General features: G+C 41.7%; 1 protein-coding gene and 1 pseudogene across 1 annotated transcript in view; both read right to left on the reverse strand.

The window, feature by feature from the left end:
* Nucleotides 1-18,353, reverse strand: part of UTRN (utrophin) — a gene marked incomplete in the record, with an annotated part of 519,651 nt that overhangs the window by 101,989 nt on the left and 399,309 nt on the right. Inside the window, 2 exon segments of the mRNA XM_070073468.1 lie at nt 649-795; nt 7,649-7,917. Of these exon segments, the coding sequence (XP_069929569.1) occupies nt 649-795; nt 7,649-7,917 (416 nt within the window).
* LOC138849575 (methylosome protein WDR77 pseudogene) lies at nt 11,711-12,889 on the reverse strand (annotated as a pseudogene).

Raw genomic sequence — 18,353 nt, forward strand, 5'->3', positions numbered from 1 at the left:
ACAGGCTTATAACAGTTCCTAGAAATCTGCCATTAAATGTGGCAAAGCTCTACAAAGATTGACCCTAAAGCTCTTGATTGGCAAGTATGGTGCATTGCTGATATCCAGTATTGCTGATATCCGGTATTACTCAAGACAGCTAATTGTAGTTTGGTTGTATTGCACATGGATGAGAAAGGCAGTCAGAAGTTATTAAAATAGCTGCTTTAGGGCTGCTAAAATCAGAGTGAGAGATAAACACCACCACAGCATAAATGTGAAAAAAAAAATCAATATTCCTAAATAGCAACTAGTTAGAGAAAAAGGATGGAGATTGTCTTAATTTTTTAAAAGAAAAAAAATACAGAGTCAAGGTAAGAAAATGACTCCTTTATGAGCCATTATGGGAAAATTACTGTGATTTATTGAACCTTTTATAATTTTATACAAATATCATATGGATAGTACATCAAAAAATCAAATGAAAATCTATGTTTATAAAGATATGACACCCTTGGGTCCAAGATACTGAAAGAAAAATACCTAATGTTGTCATATGCTAAAGTCATTCTCAAATGCAATCAATGATGGTGTGTGTTTGAACATGGAGGCAGGGTTTAAAGGCCATTCAAGGTGTAAGACTACATTAGGAAATGGTGAACCTGATACCTGTAAAAGCTTCCATCGCATGTTAAGGTCATCAAGCTGGCGAGACATCTTTACAGAGGGATGTAGGTCAAGTGGAGACAGCTGACTGGATAAATCATTCACTGTTTTCACTTTCAAGTTGATTGGTGCGATTTCTTCTCTAAATGCCTGGATAAAATACACAAACAAAATGTCATCATAACAAAACATAACAGAATACAGGATTTATAACTTCCCTTCAAAGAAAATGCTGAGGCCATCTGAGAGTTCATCAACTTCAGCTACTCACTCATTATCAGTAACTAAGACAAACAGTGCAAGAGTTACTCTTTATAATCCAGAGATTCCAACTGTGCAAAGATAAAAATTATAATGCAAAACCATTTGAATGATTAAATATTTTCATTATTTGCAAATTTAGTCTGGAAAAACAAAACGTTTGCCATTATTTTTGCTATACTGATTTCTAGTCTTGATTCTATTTTATTTTTCTTCCATATTTTCCTTTTTAAACATATTAATATAGTTCTCATATTACTTTTTCACCTGAATCAACAACTTGATTTGAACATGTTTCCAATTAAAATTGTTAGAAAGCAGCAGGCAAAGATAACGTTCCCAGTCAAGAGCCTACACCTATTGTATACTGGAGAGCTAAAGTCTGTCCCTTTCAAAATCACTTATAACTGTCTGTGGTTAAGGGTGGGGCAGGAAGAGTGGAGTCTATAAAAAAAGAGATAAATGAGTCTCAGACCTGAAACAACACCAGGGAGCACAGCAAAGTGCTGGTATGTAAGAGGGTAAGGAATGTATGAAGGGACTTCCAGAACCTTCTGGAAAAACTGAATTTAAAAAATGAGTTTATTTTGATGCAAAAACTCTTTTTGAAACCCACGCTAAGTTTTGCATGATACATATTTTCCATGAACTTTTTGAAGAAATTTCATATATGAAGGAAAGAAAAAACAAAATATTTCAGAGACTGACAATGGTAATATATCCTGGGAAAGCCAAGAGAATAATAAGAACAGTAACTTTTCTCCATTCTCCACTTAATCCCATCTACCTCTATTTTATGTTTCCTTGTTCAATTACTCTGTCCAGGTCCTTTCAAGCCTTTGAAGGATTCAATTCAGGTGTCCCACCCACAGGGGCCTCTTGCTCCCACCTCTGGCTGGAGGTCCCACTCTCCGGGCACTCTCCTGGCTTTCTCCTGCCTAGCCAAGACTACAGCCAGCAGAAATTGGGTTTTAGGGTGGAGCCATTCTGATTATTTGAAACCCTACCAAGCAAGTTGTTAAATATCTTGAATATCATTCCTTATCAGAGCACTTAGTTCTTGGCATTAGGAGTTTGTAGACTCTTGATTTCCTCAACAAAGCATGGAAACTTCTGGAGAACAGATCCTCCCCAGTATTCAACATGTGCCTTGCAACACAGAGGGGCAGATTCATTTCTACTGACAAAGACCCACAAATAGAAGAGATCAAAGGCAAATTCAATCCAACTTAGCATGGGAAACTGAATTGGGGAGTTAAAGAAAACAGTGTACAATAATCATCAAAAAGTTTGTTGAAAAATGTGCTGAAAAGGTAAGTTAATCTATGTGCAAAAAATGGACATTCATGCATCTAAGGGGTCTTCAAAAAGTCCATGGAAAATGCATATTATGAAAAAAACTAAGCATGGATTTTAAAACAGTTTTGCAGCAAAAATAAAACTATATCTTAAATGAAATTTTGAAGTTCACTCAGTTTTAAATCTCTGGTATGTCACAACATTATACTTAATCATTTGCAAAACTTAACTTACAGGTAATAAGTAAGCAAAACGTCTGTTAACAATAGCCCTCATGTTTTATTATTGTACATTCCCTACTTCTTAAGTGATTACACTTATATCTTTGAGCCCCTTTCTTCATCAACATGTTTAGTTAATGAAGCCATGTGTATCAAAATTCTCTGAGAATATTACATTTTATTAAAATACCATAATATTGATTTGCCTTCTTTCCTGATGCTTATAAAAAAATGGAAACCTCTCTAAATGCTTCCTCCTTTTCTTCTCAGTCCAAAACCTTTTCTGGTATCTCACTCAACTCCTGCGGAACAAGGTCATAGCCTCAACCATTTTAGTTCCTTCCCTGAAAGTAAATCAAATTCCCCAAGGGACTCCTTTGTCCCTGCATTTTTTCAAGAGACCAGTTCAGTCCTACACCCTGTACTTCTCCTCATCCCACCCTCTGCATTCTTTTCCAGGTTTGTAAACTCGCAAAAAGCCTGAAAAACCTGTATGATGAAACTCAGCTCAACTGCTGTCACCTTCCTCCCCTCTGGGCCCTTATCCCACACTAAGACATATAAGGCCCAGCCCACCGGAGGACTGTTCCCTCTGCACATGTGCAGTTTGTGTGCACGCTGGCAATTGACCACCTCTGCAAATTTATTTTCTTCTTGAATAAACTTTTTGGCTGTGAGCCTGGATTCCGCCATCTCCTCTCTGTTGTGCTCCCTTTTTCCTTACAACTTCTCCTTCTATAATATGAAAACCGTGGCAGAATATGGCACCCCAACAAATGCCAGTTGGGCATAAGGATTATTTTGAACTATGGACGTTTTAAAAGACTGCACATGTAAGAATAAAACTCTGTCCCTCCTCTTTTTCCTCTTGAAAGCAGGAGCTAAAACCTCCTTAGTAAAAATATTATCCCTGTTCAGAGGCATATAACCATCCTATCACCAAGAATGGCAAGTGGAGATATAGCATTGTATACAAAAAGAATTTGGCAAAACAATTCACATCCTTCATTTGTCTCCACACATAATTTAATTGCTTTCCACAATCTCCTCTGTTTTTTAAGCCTAATAGAAAGCTATTGAGATCTGGATACTTTTCTGAGTCTTTATTTCATTATGCGGGCTCCCATGTCATGTAAAAATTTATATGAAATAAAATCACAAATGCCTTTCTTCTGTTAATCTGTCTTATATCAATTCAAGTCTCAGATGAAAAATTATAAGAGGGTTTAGTTAAAATTTGCTACCTTTCCTACAAATGAACAGGCAAGAAATAATAAGCATTGTGGTTAACAACCATCACAATGATATTAATCAGCTTCATTTGTAAAAGGAAATTAATTCTAGGTAAATCAGAGAATATGTTAGTATTTCATAATTGTTTTAAATTTATTTATTTATTTATTTATTTATTAGCAACACACACACATGTGCGTGCGCGCACACATACACAGAGAGACAGGGAGAATGTTCCCATCCACAGGTTCACTCTCCACATGCTTGTTATGAGCAAAGTAGGCTCTGGAGCTCAGAGCCACGAATTCAATCCGGGTCTTCCACATGGATAGCAAGAATCTCATTATTAAAGCGATTTCCTGCTGCCACCAAAGTTGTACATTAGCAGGATGCCAGAATCAGGAACAGGGCTGGGACTCAAACCCACTCACTCCAATATGGGATGTGCATGCCCACAGGGTACCTTAACTGTTAGGTCAAATGCTTCCCCTGGGGCTGGCACTGTGGAATAGATGGTTAAGCTTCTGCCTGCAGTGCCGGCATCCCATATGGACAGCAGTTCGAGTACCAGCTACTCCACTTCTGATCCATCTCCCTGCTAATGTGTCTGGGAAAGCACCAGAGGATGGCCCAACTGCTTGGGCCCCTGGTACCCATGTGGGAGACCTGATAGATGCTCCTGGCTCCTACCTTGAGCTTGGCCCAGCCCCAACTGTCATAGCCATTTGGGGAGTGAACCAATGGATGGAAGATCTCTCCCCTTCCCCTATATCTGCCTTTCAAACAAATCTTTAAAAAAAATGCCAACTATGGGGCCAGCGCTGTGGCACAGCGGGTTAATGCCCTGGCCTGAAGCGCTGGCATCCCACAGCGGCGCCAGTTTGAGTCCCGGATGTTCCACTTCCGATCCAGCTATGTACTATGGCCTGGGAAAGCAGTACAAGATGGCCCAAGTCTTTGGATCTCTGCACCCACATGGGAGACCTGGAAGAAGCTCCTGGCTTTGGATTGGCACAGCTCTGGCCATTGTGGCCAATTGGGGAATGAACATCAGATGGAAGACCTCTCTCTCTCTCTCTCTCTCTCTCTCTGCCTCTCCTCTTTCTGTGTAACTATGACTTTCAAATAAATAAATGAATCTTTAAAAAACAATGCCAACCCTCGCCCCTCCCCAATTCCAGAACATGTCCAAAAGCTACACAAAGAAGCACAGGTGGAGATAACCAGCAAAGAGTTGACAAAATAGATCTAGAGTCCAGAGTTGGCAAGAGAAATACAGATGGTGGTGGTAGCAGTGTATAAATGACACTGGAATGAATGGATGTGGAGTCAATGTGTGTGAAGGAGGAAATATCACTAGAACCCTGCAGACACCAACATTTCAAAAGCAGCTAGAAGGGCAGCCCACAAAAACGAGTATTGCCACAGCAGGGAAGGAGAAGGAATTTAGAGATGTGATAGCTTTTCTTCATTGCTATAGATGTTGGTCTTTCATGGATGGTAGAATATGCAAAGACAGACAAGCAAAAATAGACACAAAAAGCAGATGTGTGGTATCGGGCAACATAGATGTAAAGAATCAACATTAACGCAGAAGCCTTGTACAGGGCACAGGGTCGGGTAGGGTGGGGAAGGTGAATTTTTCAGTCTGGACTTTGAAGAGGCCGAGGTTCCCTGCAATTCAGTCTGAGAATTACAAACCCAAGTTGTTCAAGCATTCTTTAGTTGTGATGTTAACTTTATACATTTATATTCTCTTTACCAGTACCTTGTAAGACTTGAGAATTGTAATCAACTTTTAAAATCAATGTCTTTTGGGGTGGGCCTTGTGGCACAGCTTGTTAAACTACTGCTTGACATACATGCATCCCATAGATGTTGCCATCTTGAGTCCTGGCCACTGCACTCCAGATACAGCTCCTTGCTGATGCGTCTGGAAAGCAGTAAACTATGATTCAAATGCCTGAATCCCTGCCACTCATATGGGAGACCTGGACAGAACTCGGGGCTCCTGACTTTAGGCTGGAACAGCCCTGACTGTTGCAGCCATTTCTGAAGTGAACCAGTGGCTAAGAGATCTCTGTCTCTGTCTCTCCCTCTCACTCTCTGTCATTCTTTCAAGTAAATAAACCTTTTAAAAAATCAGTAACATTTTTACTTTTTTAAGTACTAAAGATTAAAAATGAAATGCTAGAAAATGCTCTGAAATCTATATACTTCCAAGTAATAACAGCTTTATTTCAAATGATGGCAAAAAGGTTTTAAAAATTAGATTATAACTTTAAAGCAGAGTTTTTAAAACTTATAGAATAAAGCAGTTTAAATTTTTCCTTTATAAAAAAAAAGATGTTATTTTACTACCAGCCATGGGTGAAAACATTAAAAGAGCTTTAAATAACAAGGTCTTCAGGTTGTTTTCATTTTTATGGTCAGGTGTTTTACGGCAATGAAGAATCTTTCTATCAAGAAAGTTTATCTTTTGTATTTAAGAGCTTTCAAATCCAGAGACTTGAAAGTTTTAAAATGATTTCAAAACAGCCGTGTGTTCTATTATAAAGAACCAATTTATCATGTTTTGACTGCACTTTCCTATGGAGAATAAAGGTCTATGTCCCCTCCCTGCTATAAAAACAGAAACATCTGCTTGTATCAAAGGTCTAACTGGCAGCTCCTTGGCAGGTGTGAATACCCTGCCAGAAGGGATATACTCTGCAAATGATGATTATGGATAATCTGAACTTATTTGATTAACCCCAAATATTTTGTTTTCCAGTTGCTTTAGCATATTTAATATTTAGCAACAATCAGCATCTTTTTTTATTTGTTATATTTGGAGTATGTGTGAAAGCACATCTAAAACATCCCAGACTTTAGATCTATTTGATTTGGTTTAATGAGATATGGGCTTTTATTTTTATTTTTTCCTAATAAGATGATAATATGTTTTAATTCATAGTTTACTTATTTCTATTTATTGTATTTTCCTAGCTTTCCACTTACGCAGAGATCTGAATAAAACTATGTAGAGCTGAGTAATTCCTTTAATCATATGGTATTTTAAAAGCCCAAACTTTTGGGCCTCTAGAAACCTCAGAAACAATATTTTGTTTTTCTCTCAACACTAATCATCCTGTTTTACAAGTATATATTTTTAAATTCAAATTTGAAAATTTCTGCTCTAACTAGGAGGCATTTTTTGTAGTCTAACAGAACATGATCTGTAAACAATTGACTTAAAGATGTTCTGTGTTTAAAACTGTCTATTAAAATACACTCTGTGGGGGCTAGCACTGTGGTGTAATGGATAAAGCCACCCACTGTGGTGCCAGCATTCCCGTGTTGCCAGTTCGAATCCAGAATCCCGGGTGCTCCACTACTGATTCAGCTCCCTGCTAATAGCTTGGGAAAAGTATAAGATAATGGCCCAAGTGTTTGGAGACCTGAAAAAAGGTTTCAGGGTCCTAGCTTCGGCCTGTCCCTCTAGGAAGTGAATCGGCAGCTGGAAATTCTCTCTCTCTGTCCCCTCTCTCTCTTTAACTCTGACTTTGAAATAAATAAAGACATAAAAAAATCAGGTAAGCCCAATTATACTGCTAAGGATACACAACTGGATAAAAAAAGACCAGAAAAATAAAAGGTATTTTAAAATTCACATTACTAGTTATTTGGAAGGGGTTACTGATGGTGAGGAACATATGGAAAGTACCTTTTAAAGCTCCTGACTTAGGGGAAAGGAGTACAGCAAAATTGGTGTTATAATAATCCATTATAACAATTTATATGTGAGGCAACTGCAAAAACTTTGTGGAAAATGGAATTTAAAGATAAGCTTATTTTGGTGCAAGAAAAAATGAAATCCAGGTAGAGTTTATTCACAGCACACATTTTCCATGAAGTTTTTGAAGTACCCTTGCAGGTAGCTCCCTTCATTTGTGTTTAACCATAAAATATTTCTTAAAAATCCCTTGGTCAAAGGCAACGAAGCTGACCGTGGTTTTTTCGATGTGATCCTGCAGCGAGTCAATGAGCAAGTCTCCCACGGGCTTCCAGCCATTCCTCACGGCCTCTGCCTCCTTCATGTCAGCATCCAGGTCATCCATCGCTCCCTGCAGGTCTCTGAGCTTCTCCAACGCCTTGTCTACTTGCTTTTGCCAATTGCTAGTAATAGCATTTAGACTTTCCCACTTCTCTTTGACTTCAGACGACTGTTTACGCATGGCTTTGGCAATCTTTTGGGCTCTCTCCTCAGGAGTCAATTCTGTGATTAAAAAAACAAAGACAAAAATAGTTTTGACTGTCTGACTGAATGTATACTCTGTACATCCAGGTGCGAATATTTTCAGAACAGCACTGGGCAGGGTAGGAAAAACTATCTTCATACTTCCTATACTGTATTCCCTTTCATGGAAAAGTATGCTTGAAAGAGAAGGAGGGGCTGGCGCAGTGGTGTCGCAGGTTGAGCTGCTGCCTACAGTGCCAGCATCCCATATGGGCACAGGTTCAAGTCCTGGTTGCTCCACTTACAATCCAGCTCCTTGCTAATGCACCTGGGAAAGCTGCAGAGGATGACCCACATACAAACCCCTGTACCCACATGGGAGTGCTGGCTCCTGGCTTCAGCCTGGCCCAGCCTCAGCTGCTGCAGCCATTTGGGGAGTGAACCAGCAGATGGAAGATTTTCTCTGTCTTTCCCTCTCTCTCTCTCTCTCTCTCTCACTATCCGTAACTCTGTGCTTCAAATAAATAAAATAAATCTTTTAAAAAAAGAGAGAAGGAAACAGTTACTCATATTAACGAATGGCTCAGAGAGGGTTTTTTTTTTTTTGGGGGGGGGACTTTCAAATTTTAATATAAGTCCTGAAATGTAATGAGATAACTCAAGAAATAAAACAATTTTTACCATAATTTAGTTACATAAAACTCACAGATCATTTTTCATTCCACTGTTCTCTAGAGAAATGGGAAGCATAATTAGCAGAGAAGAGCTGTAAGTGATGAAGAAAAACTCTCATAAAATAAGGTTAATTTATTGTACTCTTAGAAAAATTAACGAAGACAAATAAGATGTGTTAGATACTCTGTCATCTCTACGTGTACTGGGAAGTTCATTTTTAATAAAGGGCAAAGTAGCATAGCAAGTCCACAAACATTTCAAGAGAGGGTAGCAAGATTTTAAGGGACATCCTGAACATGTAATGCAGCAAGGGCACTTCCCGAAAGCCTGAAATGAACTTAGACATTCAGACAGAAAAGGCAGGCATAATGTAAGGCCAGGTGGTAAGAGTAATATTTCAGAAATGAAGCAAAGAAAGAAGAAAAAAAATGACACTCAAGTTCAAAATCCAGGGTCAGGAAGAGAAACGAGGAGCTGTCAAGGGCAGCGGAGTGCAATGAACACAGGGAGTACATGCTTCCAGCAGGCTGGAGAGCTCTCTAGCCCTGCTGAACATTCCTGGGAGCTCACTACCCTCTACATCTGAAGATTATCTTCCTCTGGTCTACCTGTTTGATGGTGCCCCAGGTGTCCACTGCAAACAGAGAAAAGGATCAGAAATAAACAATAAAGGCAAACCATAGATTAACTTGAGACAGAACTATATAGAGATTTTCTTGACCGGATGGGGTTATCATAAACTAAAAGTATTATAAGTTTGAAAATGCATTTCACACACCTAACCGACCAAATGTCATAGCTTAGTCAAGCTATTTAGGTAAAATAATTTAACACAAAGCCTGTTTTATTTTAAGATATTGAATATCTTGGGGCCGGTGCTGTGGCATAGTGGATAAAGCTGCCACCTGTGGTGCCAGCATCCCATACGGACGACAGTTCAGGTCCCAGCTGCTCCATTTCCCATCCAGCTCCCTGCTGATGGCCTGGGAAAGCAGTAGAAGATGGCCCAAACCCTTAGGCCTCTGAACCAGCACCAGCGTGGCAGACGGGGAAGAAGTTCCTGGCTCTTAGCTTCGTATTGGCACAGCCCCGGCCTTTGCGGCCAATTGGGGAGTGAATCGGAGGATGGAAGACCTTTCTCTCTCTCTGCCTCTCCTCCCTCTATGTAAGTCTGACTTTCAAATAAATAAATAAATCTTTTAAAAAAAGGTATTGAATTTCTCGCAGAACTTACTGAATGCCATACTGAAAGTGAAAAACAGGATGGTTGTATGGGTCTGCTTTCATACTGTCAGAAAGTGAAAAAACTCTTAACATTGAACCTTTGTAAATTGGGACTATCTGGATTCTTCTTTTGATAACATTACATCTTTTGGTATAAGTCCCGTTAGTAATTTCCCGTTCACTTCAAAATGTTCCAAATCATTCTTAAAATTAACTGAAGTACATTGAACTTCATGATAAGATGAGCTGGAGCAAGCTCTCCTAAACCTTGACTTTCATCCTCAATGTCAGTTTGTCTACCTGAGTTTACTTAAATATTATTTAAAAGTCAAGTTAAAGGGGACAGAACTTCCTAAACTTTCAGAAAATTCTACACATCAATACTTAGACATAAAATTAGCTTCCTGGAATAAAACTCTGGGAACCCAACAGACTATGAGACGTTTAGCAATCACAGAACTGCGAGGTATGCTGAAAATGTACCGCAAGTCTACAGACTTAACTCGAATAATCTCTTAGCAACCGAATGGAGGATAAGAAGAGAAAACACCACAATTTGTGGATAGGCTGAAGACACAAGTACAGGGAAAGTAAGCAAATTAGAGAGCCAGCTTCCATCAGCAGTCAGGGAAGAAAGTTGGACTCTTTACACCTTCAAAATATCAACAAAATGACAAACATGTCGTACACATATTTCATACAAATATCAAGGGTGATGTGTGAGAAAAACCATTCTTAGTGAGAACAGAGTTGCTAACTTTTACGAAGGCAGCACCTGTGTTTACTAATAAGTCAGAGGCTTTTTCAGAGATAGATCTTAAGCACTTGGGTGTCACTGACTATATTTTTTTATTCCATCAACAATCATTTTTAATTCTCTGATGCTGGAATTAAAAACCTCCAGAGTCCACAGACACAGCATGCAGACTTCCCCTATCCAGGGAAAGGGGCCAGGGGCAGGAGAGGCCAAGGGCCAGGCTGCTTTCGGGTGGGAGAAGGAGCCGAGATTTCTCTGTAGCAGTCTATGTGAGTTTGCTAATGTAACTGAAATGTCTTTAAGCCTCCATCATCTCCAAACTTTTCTTTATGGAGTCTGATAGAACACTCATCCCTCATACACACATCATTCGGGAGCAGGATGGGGGGCGTGAAGGAGAAGCTACAGGCTTCACACACGCTCCAGTCTGGGTTGTCAGCCAGAAAGTTGGTTTCTGACTCAGTTTAATGGCAAGGAGTTTGTGTACAACTGTGGCGTGTCCTGCCTCTTCCTCAAAGTAGCTGGGCTGGAGTTTGGGGAACAGAAGAGCTCAAAATGTTGCTCTTGTCCCTGAGGGGCATCAAGAGTTGCTTCCGTCCGGCGCTGTGGCTCACTAGGCTAATCCTCCGCCTTGCGGCGCCGGCACACAGGGTTCTAGTCTCGGTCGGGGCACCGGATTCTGTCCCGCTTGCCCCTCTTCCAGGCCAGCTCTCTGCTGTGGCCCGGGAGTGCAGTGGAGGATGGCCCAAGTGCTTGGGCCCTGCACCCCATGGGAGACCAGGAGAAGCACCTGGCTCCTGCCATCGGATCAGCGCGGTGCGCCAGCCGCAGCGTGCCAGCCATGCCGGCCATTGGAGGGTGAACCAACGGCAAAGGAAGACCTTTCTCTCTGTCTCTCTCTCTCACTGTCCACTCTGCCTGTCGAAAAATTTAAAAAAAATAAAAAATTAAAAAAAAAGAGTTGCTTCCAAGAACCCAGGGGTGCCCCATCCCAAACCCCACCCAGACACGGGCAATTCCTGAGACAGTTACACGGGAAGCAGTGGACATCTGCGGGAGGGAAGATGTGGGATGGATTTCTTTTTGATTCCTCCCACCACCAACAACTAGAGATCTGCACACACACCTACACACCTACATTCCCATGTTCCAAGCCTTTCCTCTCTGTGAACAGGCTCCCAGAATCCGGACTCCCTCAGGCAGAGACAGGGCGGATTAACCGCACAGATCTAGGGTGTCGCCCCTCTGTAAAAGGCGCTGGTTGTCTCACACTGAGGGGCGGGGCACGGGAGCAGATCTGCTTGCCAGCTGAAATTCAACCTACTTGGCCACACTCTCAGGTCCTGGGGCTGGGAGAGGCTCTGTGGGCACAGCATGGTGGATGACTTGCTGGTCCCAGCCCACTGTGGTAAGGAGGGAGTGATTGAGCGGGGACCAAGTAGCATCTCTCAACAAAGTCTCTGTGGGCCCGGCTCCTAAACACCTCGGAAAGGCTGGAGTCCAGCACAGCAAGCGAGCAGTCTTTGCTGAGAGAGGCCAGGAAGGGCGCAGTGTGGGGCGAGAACACCAGCCCAGTGACACACTGCGAGTGCACAGCTGAACTGAGCGCACAGCCCGCACTCTTGGTGTCCACACGAGAGACAGTCCCATTCTCATCACCAAAGACCAAGATTTCACTTTGCTGAGGATGCCAAGCCAGTGAAGTAGCAAGGTAGCCAGAGGCACCGCAGCCCATCTGTGATGCTGGCTTGGGACAGCGGGTATCCCACAGTAAAATTCTATTGTCCTCACTGCACGAAAGAAACACGGAGTCCTTATGGGGAGAGGCAGCAACACAAGTGACCTGCCCCGCGTGAGCTCAGGACACTGATGGTAGACACAATGTCATCACGCTCGTACTTGCAGAACTTGCTGACTCTAAGTGTCTCATTCTCATCCAGCTCCCACAGATCAACTGCACCTGAATCAGAAGTCACGAGGATCCCTCTGTCCCCCACCCACGTGAGGTCTGCCACTCCGGCCTCTGTGTGGACGCCAGCGGAACAGAAGCCCTCGTTGGGGGCTGCACGGGGGTCCTTGAAAAGCCAGAGGGAGCCGGCCCAGCGGCGGCCACTCAGGCTGGAGGCCCCGAGGAGCAGCGCCCCATCAGACCGGTACCACGCAACTGCCCTTCCATGCAGGCGGGTGCATTAGCGGGAAGGTTCCACTCGCGGGCCGCCGGGGGCACTAGAGGAGGCGGAGTTTCCTTCCGCATCTCCACGGTTGCAGTTCAGTCCTACACCCGAACTGGACGCCGGCAGCAGATTCAGCTCCAGCGGCAACCCCACGTGGTGCACCTCTCACTGACTATTTTTAAGAAATACGTTACCAATTTCAGAATAGACAAGTTAATTATGGTGATTTTCCTCAGATAAAGTAACAAACTGTGTCTGAGTAAGTCATTAAATAACCATGCACAGAGAGAGATACACGGCTTCTTTGTCCTGTGACAAAACATCCTACACTGGCTGTGACTTTTCAGTCTTCATTTGATATAAGAGCTTTTGATTGAGCATCACTTTTGTCGCATTGATTACATAATGCCAACTTGGACAGCCACTCAGAAGAAAAGCCGAGCTTTTTGCTCAATTTACCATCTGTTTGCCAGAAAGGAAGCATATTAACTAATCACTTTTGAGTCAGAATCAAAGTGCCTCCTGTTGCAGCAATAATCTCAGTTTAATGCAAACTTTAAGGTAAGAACAGCATACAAAACAAAGCCAAAACTTTCCAGGACATTTACGAACATTTATGACATGCAAAATATCAAGTGATGACAATCTGTGGTAAAGTAATAGAAAACAAACTAAAACACCAAAAAGACAAATTGAAATGATGTGAAAAATTGTTACATTCTTGTGAAAAAAATTCTATATTTGAAAACCAAAGGACAAACATTGCTTCGCGTTTCTGAATGGGTATTGTGGGGCCAACCGTAACAGTCTCAGGCAAGAGTAGAAAATCTACCTCATGTTTCTGAATGCTGGTGTCCTGTTAGAAAGCACTCTGAGAGAGAACTGAGATTGTTTTGAAGGTTGATACCAGGGCTCTAACCTCAAAATAGAACTGATTTAGTGGGGCCAGTGGAGGCTGGGCATGGGTACATTTCAAAGCCCTCCAGGCGGTTCTATGTGTTGTCAGGATGAACAGCTAGCCCATCGGCATATAAATTGATTTCTCCATCCATGCAGCTGAAGCTCACTGGGCTTTTCCACTCCACTGGGCTATTCTGTCAATCCCATGCAGAGCACAACCACTAAATATTGGAGGCCAAAAAGCAAATGAGGCTCAGTGCTAAGAGGGTAATCTAATTTGCATTGAAAAGCCACTAATAGGCTAATCCTAGAGACAGAGGAAACAGCAGGATAGAACCAAATAAATTTATTGACAATTCTGAGACCAGAGAGCTTTTCCTATGTCACTTTTCTACTCCTTGATATGTATATGCACACACATGTGTGTGCACACATGTGGATATGTGTTTATACTGCCACTCCCTATTCTGCCTTCAGGTCTTCCTACTGAAGTGGCCAAATTTTTGAGAATGAAATAATATTTATTTTTTATCATTTATATATTTCCATTTATACATTACATAATGTTACAAATTACAAAAATTGCATTTATTTTCTATTTATGTGTTACAATTTTAAATAGCAATTTTTGTAATGATTTAGAAATTTAAGCAAAATTAGATAACCATCTTTTTTTAAAAAATATGTATTTATTTATTTGAAAGTCAAAGTTACAGAGATGGAGAAACAGAGGCAGAGAGACAGAGAGAGGTATTCCATGTATTTGCTGGTTCACTCCCAGGATGGCCAAAATGGCCAGGGCTTGACCTGGCCAAAGCCAGGAGCCAGCAGCTTCTTCCAGGTCTTTCATGTGGGTTCAGGGGCCCAAGCACTTGGGCCATCTTCTGCTACTGTTCCAGGTACATTAGCAGGGAGCTAGATCAGAAGTGGAACAGCCAGGACTTGACCAGGCGCACACATGGGATACAGGCACTGCAGGAAATGGTTTTACCCACTATGCCACAGCACCGGCATAACTATCTTTTTTAAATGTTTATTTTTATTTATTTGAAAAGCAGAAAGGGATAGAGAGATCTTCTATTCACTAGTTATTCCCCAAATGCCTACAACAGCCAGGGCAGGGCCAGGCTGAAGCCAGTAGCCACAAACTCCACCCAGGTCTCCCATGTGTGAGGCAGGGATTCAAGTGCTTGAGCTATCATCTGCTAACTCCAAGTGTGTCTATTAACAGAGATTTGGGTCAGAAGCAGAGGTGGGAATCAAACCCAGACACTCAGATATGAGAGGCAAGTGTCCCAAGTGGCGACTTAAACCACTGTACCACAACACCCTCCCATGGACAATTATCATTTAGGAAAAAGAATGAGGAAAAATAGTGAATAGAGGAGAAAGAAAAGATAGAACCTGCCATCTTCTCTCTGGCCCAGTTACCTTTCCACGAATATGCAGATTAATTATTAGCACTCCTTTATACTACTGGGACAAAGACTATAATGTGGTTCACTCCCAAGACCAAGAACGGAGACTGAGATTTGGAATCAGCCCTGCTGCCATCTTGCAATTGTTCCCAGGTAAGTTGCATAGCTTGCTCAGCCCAGCTTCATCAGGTGGGAACCATATTCCCAAACACTAGAAAAACATTTTACTCCAAGAGTCTATTCATTGTACGTCTAAGTTCAATCATATAAGAAAGGCAGAACCTCTGTATCTCAAAGAAATGTTAAAAACAAAGAGAATCTCTCTTTGCTTGAGCAAAACAATTTTTAATTTTAAAAATGAAAGTATTCTTCCCTCACAAACAAAAAATTATAGAAGTCTATTAGAATCAGCTCATTTTGGTTTTTAATAAAGATTTTCCATATTTCTCAATTATGGTACAGATACTTATAACCTCCATTGTGACTTTTTATTCTTAGCTCCTAAAGTCTTATGCCATGATAGTTTTCTTTCTTTCCACATTGCTTTTGCAATACCTACTCAAGAGATCATTACAGAATTGACTAGAACTGAACAAAGTTTTTAGCTTTACTTTTAACTGAAAATATTTAACTTCATAATTTTCAGTGGAAATCACTCCACTTAGTTTTTCTTTCTCCATCTACAATCTACCTCAAATATTATAAAAAAAATTCTTATTGTGAAAGGGAAGATTAAACCTTACAAAGTCACTTCACATATATTAATTCCAAATTCTTCTTTGCACTGTTTGCTTTTTTGTATGTATCTTTATTCCTGTTGTATTTCACACACACACACACAATTTCTGAGTCATAGTTTTCACTGCTGGATAATTTAGTGCAAGGCAAGATAGGAGACTGTCTTCCAGTTCCCAGGCTAACTAGTTCTATAATTCTAGATACATTTCCTGTCTCTTTGAATGTTAATTATTTTCAGTTAAGCTACTGGTACATGCCTGGCCTGCATATAGAGGAGGCCTGCAGTGAAGGTTAGTTTTCTTTTGATTCCTTCAACCATTTTATTACTAAGTCTGCAAAGTTTAGACATATGTAGGAATTTCCACAGAAACAAATCAGGTTGACTGGACAAGAAGCATTCAAGGGAAGAAAAAACGACTTGCTCTCACTCAAAATATCTCTCTTCACCCACTGCCTATTCTTTACTTTTTTTTTCTTTCTCTCTCTCTCTCTCTCTCCAGGACTAAAACAAGTTTGATTAAAATAATGTGAAATCTAATTTTCTGATTAAGTGATTAAGACCAACTCAATTTCTCTGAAATGTTTTATCCGTATTTCAGAGGACTGTGCTCATTTCTTAAGTCTGCCCACTGACTGATGACAATCATTATGAAGTGGGTTACAAGTGCAGCATCAAGTGTTCTCTGCTGATTAGTGTTTCTAATTATGTTCACCCAGAAAGTAGAAGCATGACAACAGGAAGAGGTTACTCAGAGTAGAGTAACTTGCTAACGTGTAGCCTAAATCTCTCACTAAGAACATGATAAAGATGACAAGGTTCATCCCGTGCTCAAAAAACAAAACCAAGAAACTAGAGTATATAGAAACATTCAGAGAAAATCAAGAACTTCAAAGTAAAGAGATTTAGGGATACCTTTCATAAATACTCAAATGTAAGACATTAAGTAGGAGAGGGAGGAAATGGGAGAGAGACCACACTGTGGAGGGAGATAAATGGCACTTCAATCAGAAGAGGGTTAGGTTTCCCTGTCTCAGTAAAGTGAGCCCAAGTAACTAAAGGCAGTGGTGAGCAGAGGAGGGAGCAGGGGGAAAACCATTACGGAGATTATCCTCCAGAGAGAGAAGCAGGACCAGCAGAGAGACCCTGGTACAGATGGCGGAGGCCTAGTGAAGCAAGTTGAGATCCAACACTCATTTTCTGCAACCCAATATTCTCTGAATCTCCTCACAGTAATGGCAGTTCTGCAATTTTGTTTTTTTTTTTTGTTTGTTTTTGTTTTTTTTTTTTTTTTTTTTTTTTTTTGACAGGCAGAGTGGACACTGAGAGAGGTAGAGACAGAGAGAAAGGTCTTCCTTTACCATTGGTTCACCTCCAATAGCCGCAGCAGCTGGCACACCACACTGATCCGAAGCCAGGAGCCAGATGCTTCTCCTGGTCTCCCATGCGGATACAGGGCCCAAGGACCTGGGTCACTGCAGAGAGCTGGACTGGAAGAGGAGCAACCAGGACAGAATCCGGCACCCCGAACGGGACTAGAACCCTCTGTGCCGGCGCCGCAAGGTGGAGGATTAGCCTATTGAGCCACGGCACCAGTCTGCAATTTTCAAGTTACTCATTGCGCTGGACAGCAGCAGACGGGTCCCTGGGGTAAGGGAGGTGGCAGTGAATAGGGAGAAGAGCAGCTGAGAATGCATGTTCCAGGAGGGCAAGGGTGCCCATTCTGTTGGTTGCAGTAAACTCAGCACCTACAACACAAAATGGCTCATGACCAACACTCAACACACACTTGTTGAAAATGAATGTATGGGCTGGCGTCACGGCTCACTTGGCTAATCCTCCGCCTGCGGCGCTGGCATCCCGGGTTCTAGTCCCAGTAGGGGTGCTGGATTCTGTCCCAGTTGCTCCTCTTCCAGGCCAGCTCTCTGCTGTGGCCTGGGAAGTGCAGTGGAGGATGGCCCAAGTGCTTGGGCCCTGCACCCGCATGGGAGACCAGGAGAAGCACCTGGCTCCTGGCTTCGGATCAGCGCAGCGTGCTGGCCATAGTGGCCATTTGGAGGGTGAACCAATGGAAAAGGAAGACCTTTCTCTCTGTCTCTCCCTCTCTCGCTGTCTAACTGCCTGTCCAAAAAAAAAATAATAATTAAAAAAAAAAGAAGAAGAAAAAAGAAAAAGAAAATGAATGTATGAATGTATGAGTATGAACACCTTTCTCCACAACATCTCGGATTTAAAAAAAAACAAATATCTCCTCTCTCCTTCAAGAATCAGAAGCCAGGACCCTTACATGAGAAGTCTTCCTTGTCTGGTCACACTACTGCCCATCTCTCTCATCAGGCTGCTTCCTGGAGAAACACAGTAGCTGATGATAGATCAAGCTACAAAGAAGTCATGAGGTTTCTACCCAAAGTTAGTCACTCTGATAAAAGGACATAGGTGTAGCATAGGTTTAGCTATGCCAAAACAAGTGAGGAGTTTAACTGAAGAGGAACACTGGTGCTTTGGCCAGGACTGCATTTTCTACATAAATCCCAAACCTCTAATACACTCAGAAGATTCCAGCTTTCTGATGAGAAACAACAACAATTAAT

Source organism: Oryctolagus cuniculus, chromosome 5 (genome assembly GCF_964237555.1).
Source record: "Oryctolagus cuniculus chromosome 5, mOryCun1.1, whole genome shotgun sequence".
Classification (NCBI taxonomy): domain Eukaryota; kingdom Metazoa; phylum Chordata; class Mammalia; order Lagomorpha; family Leporidae; genus Oryctolagus; species Oryctolagus cuniculus.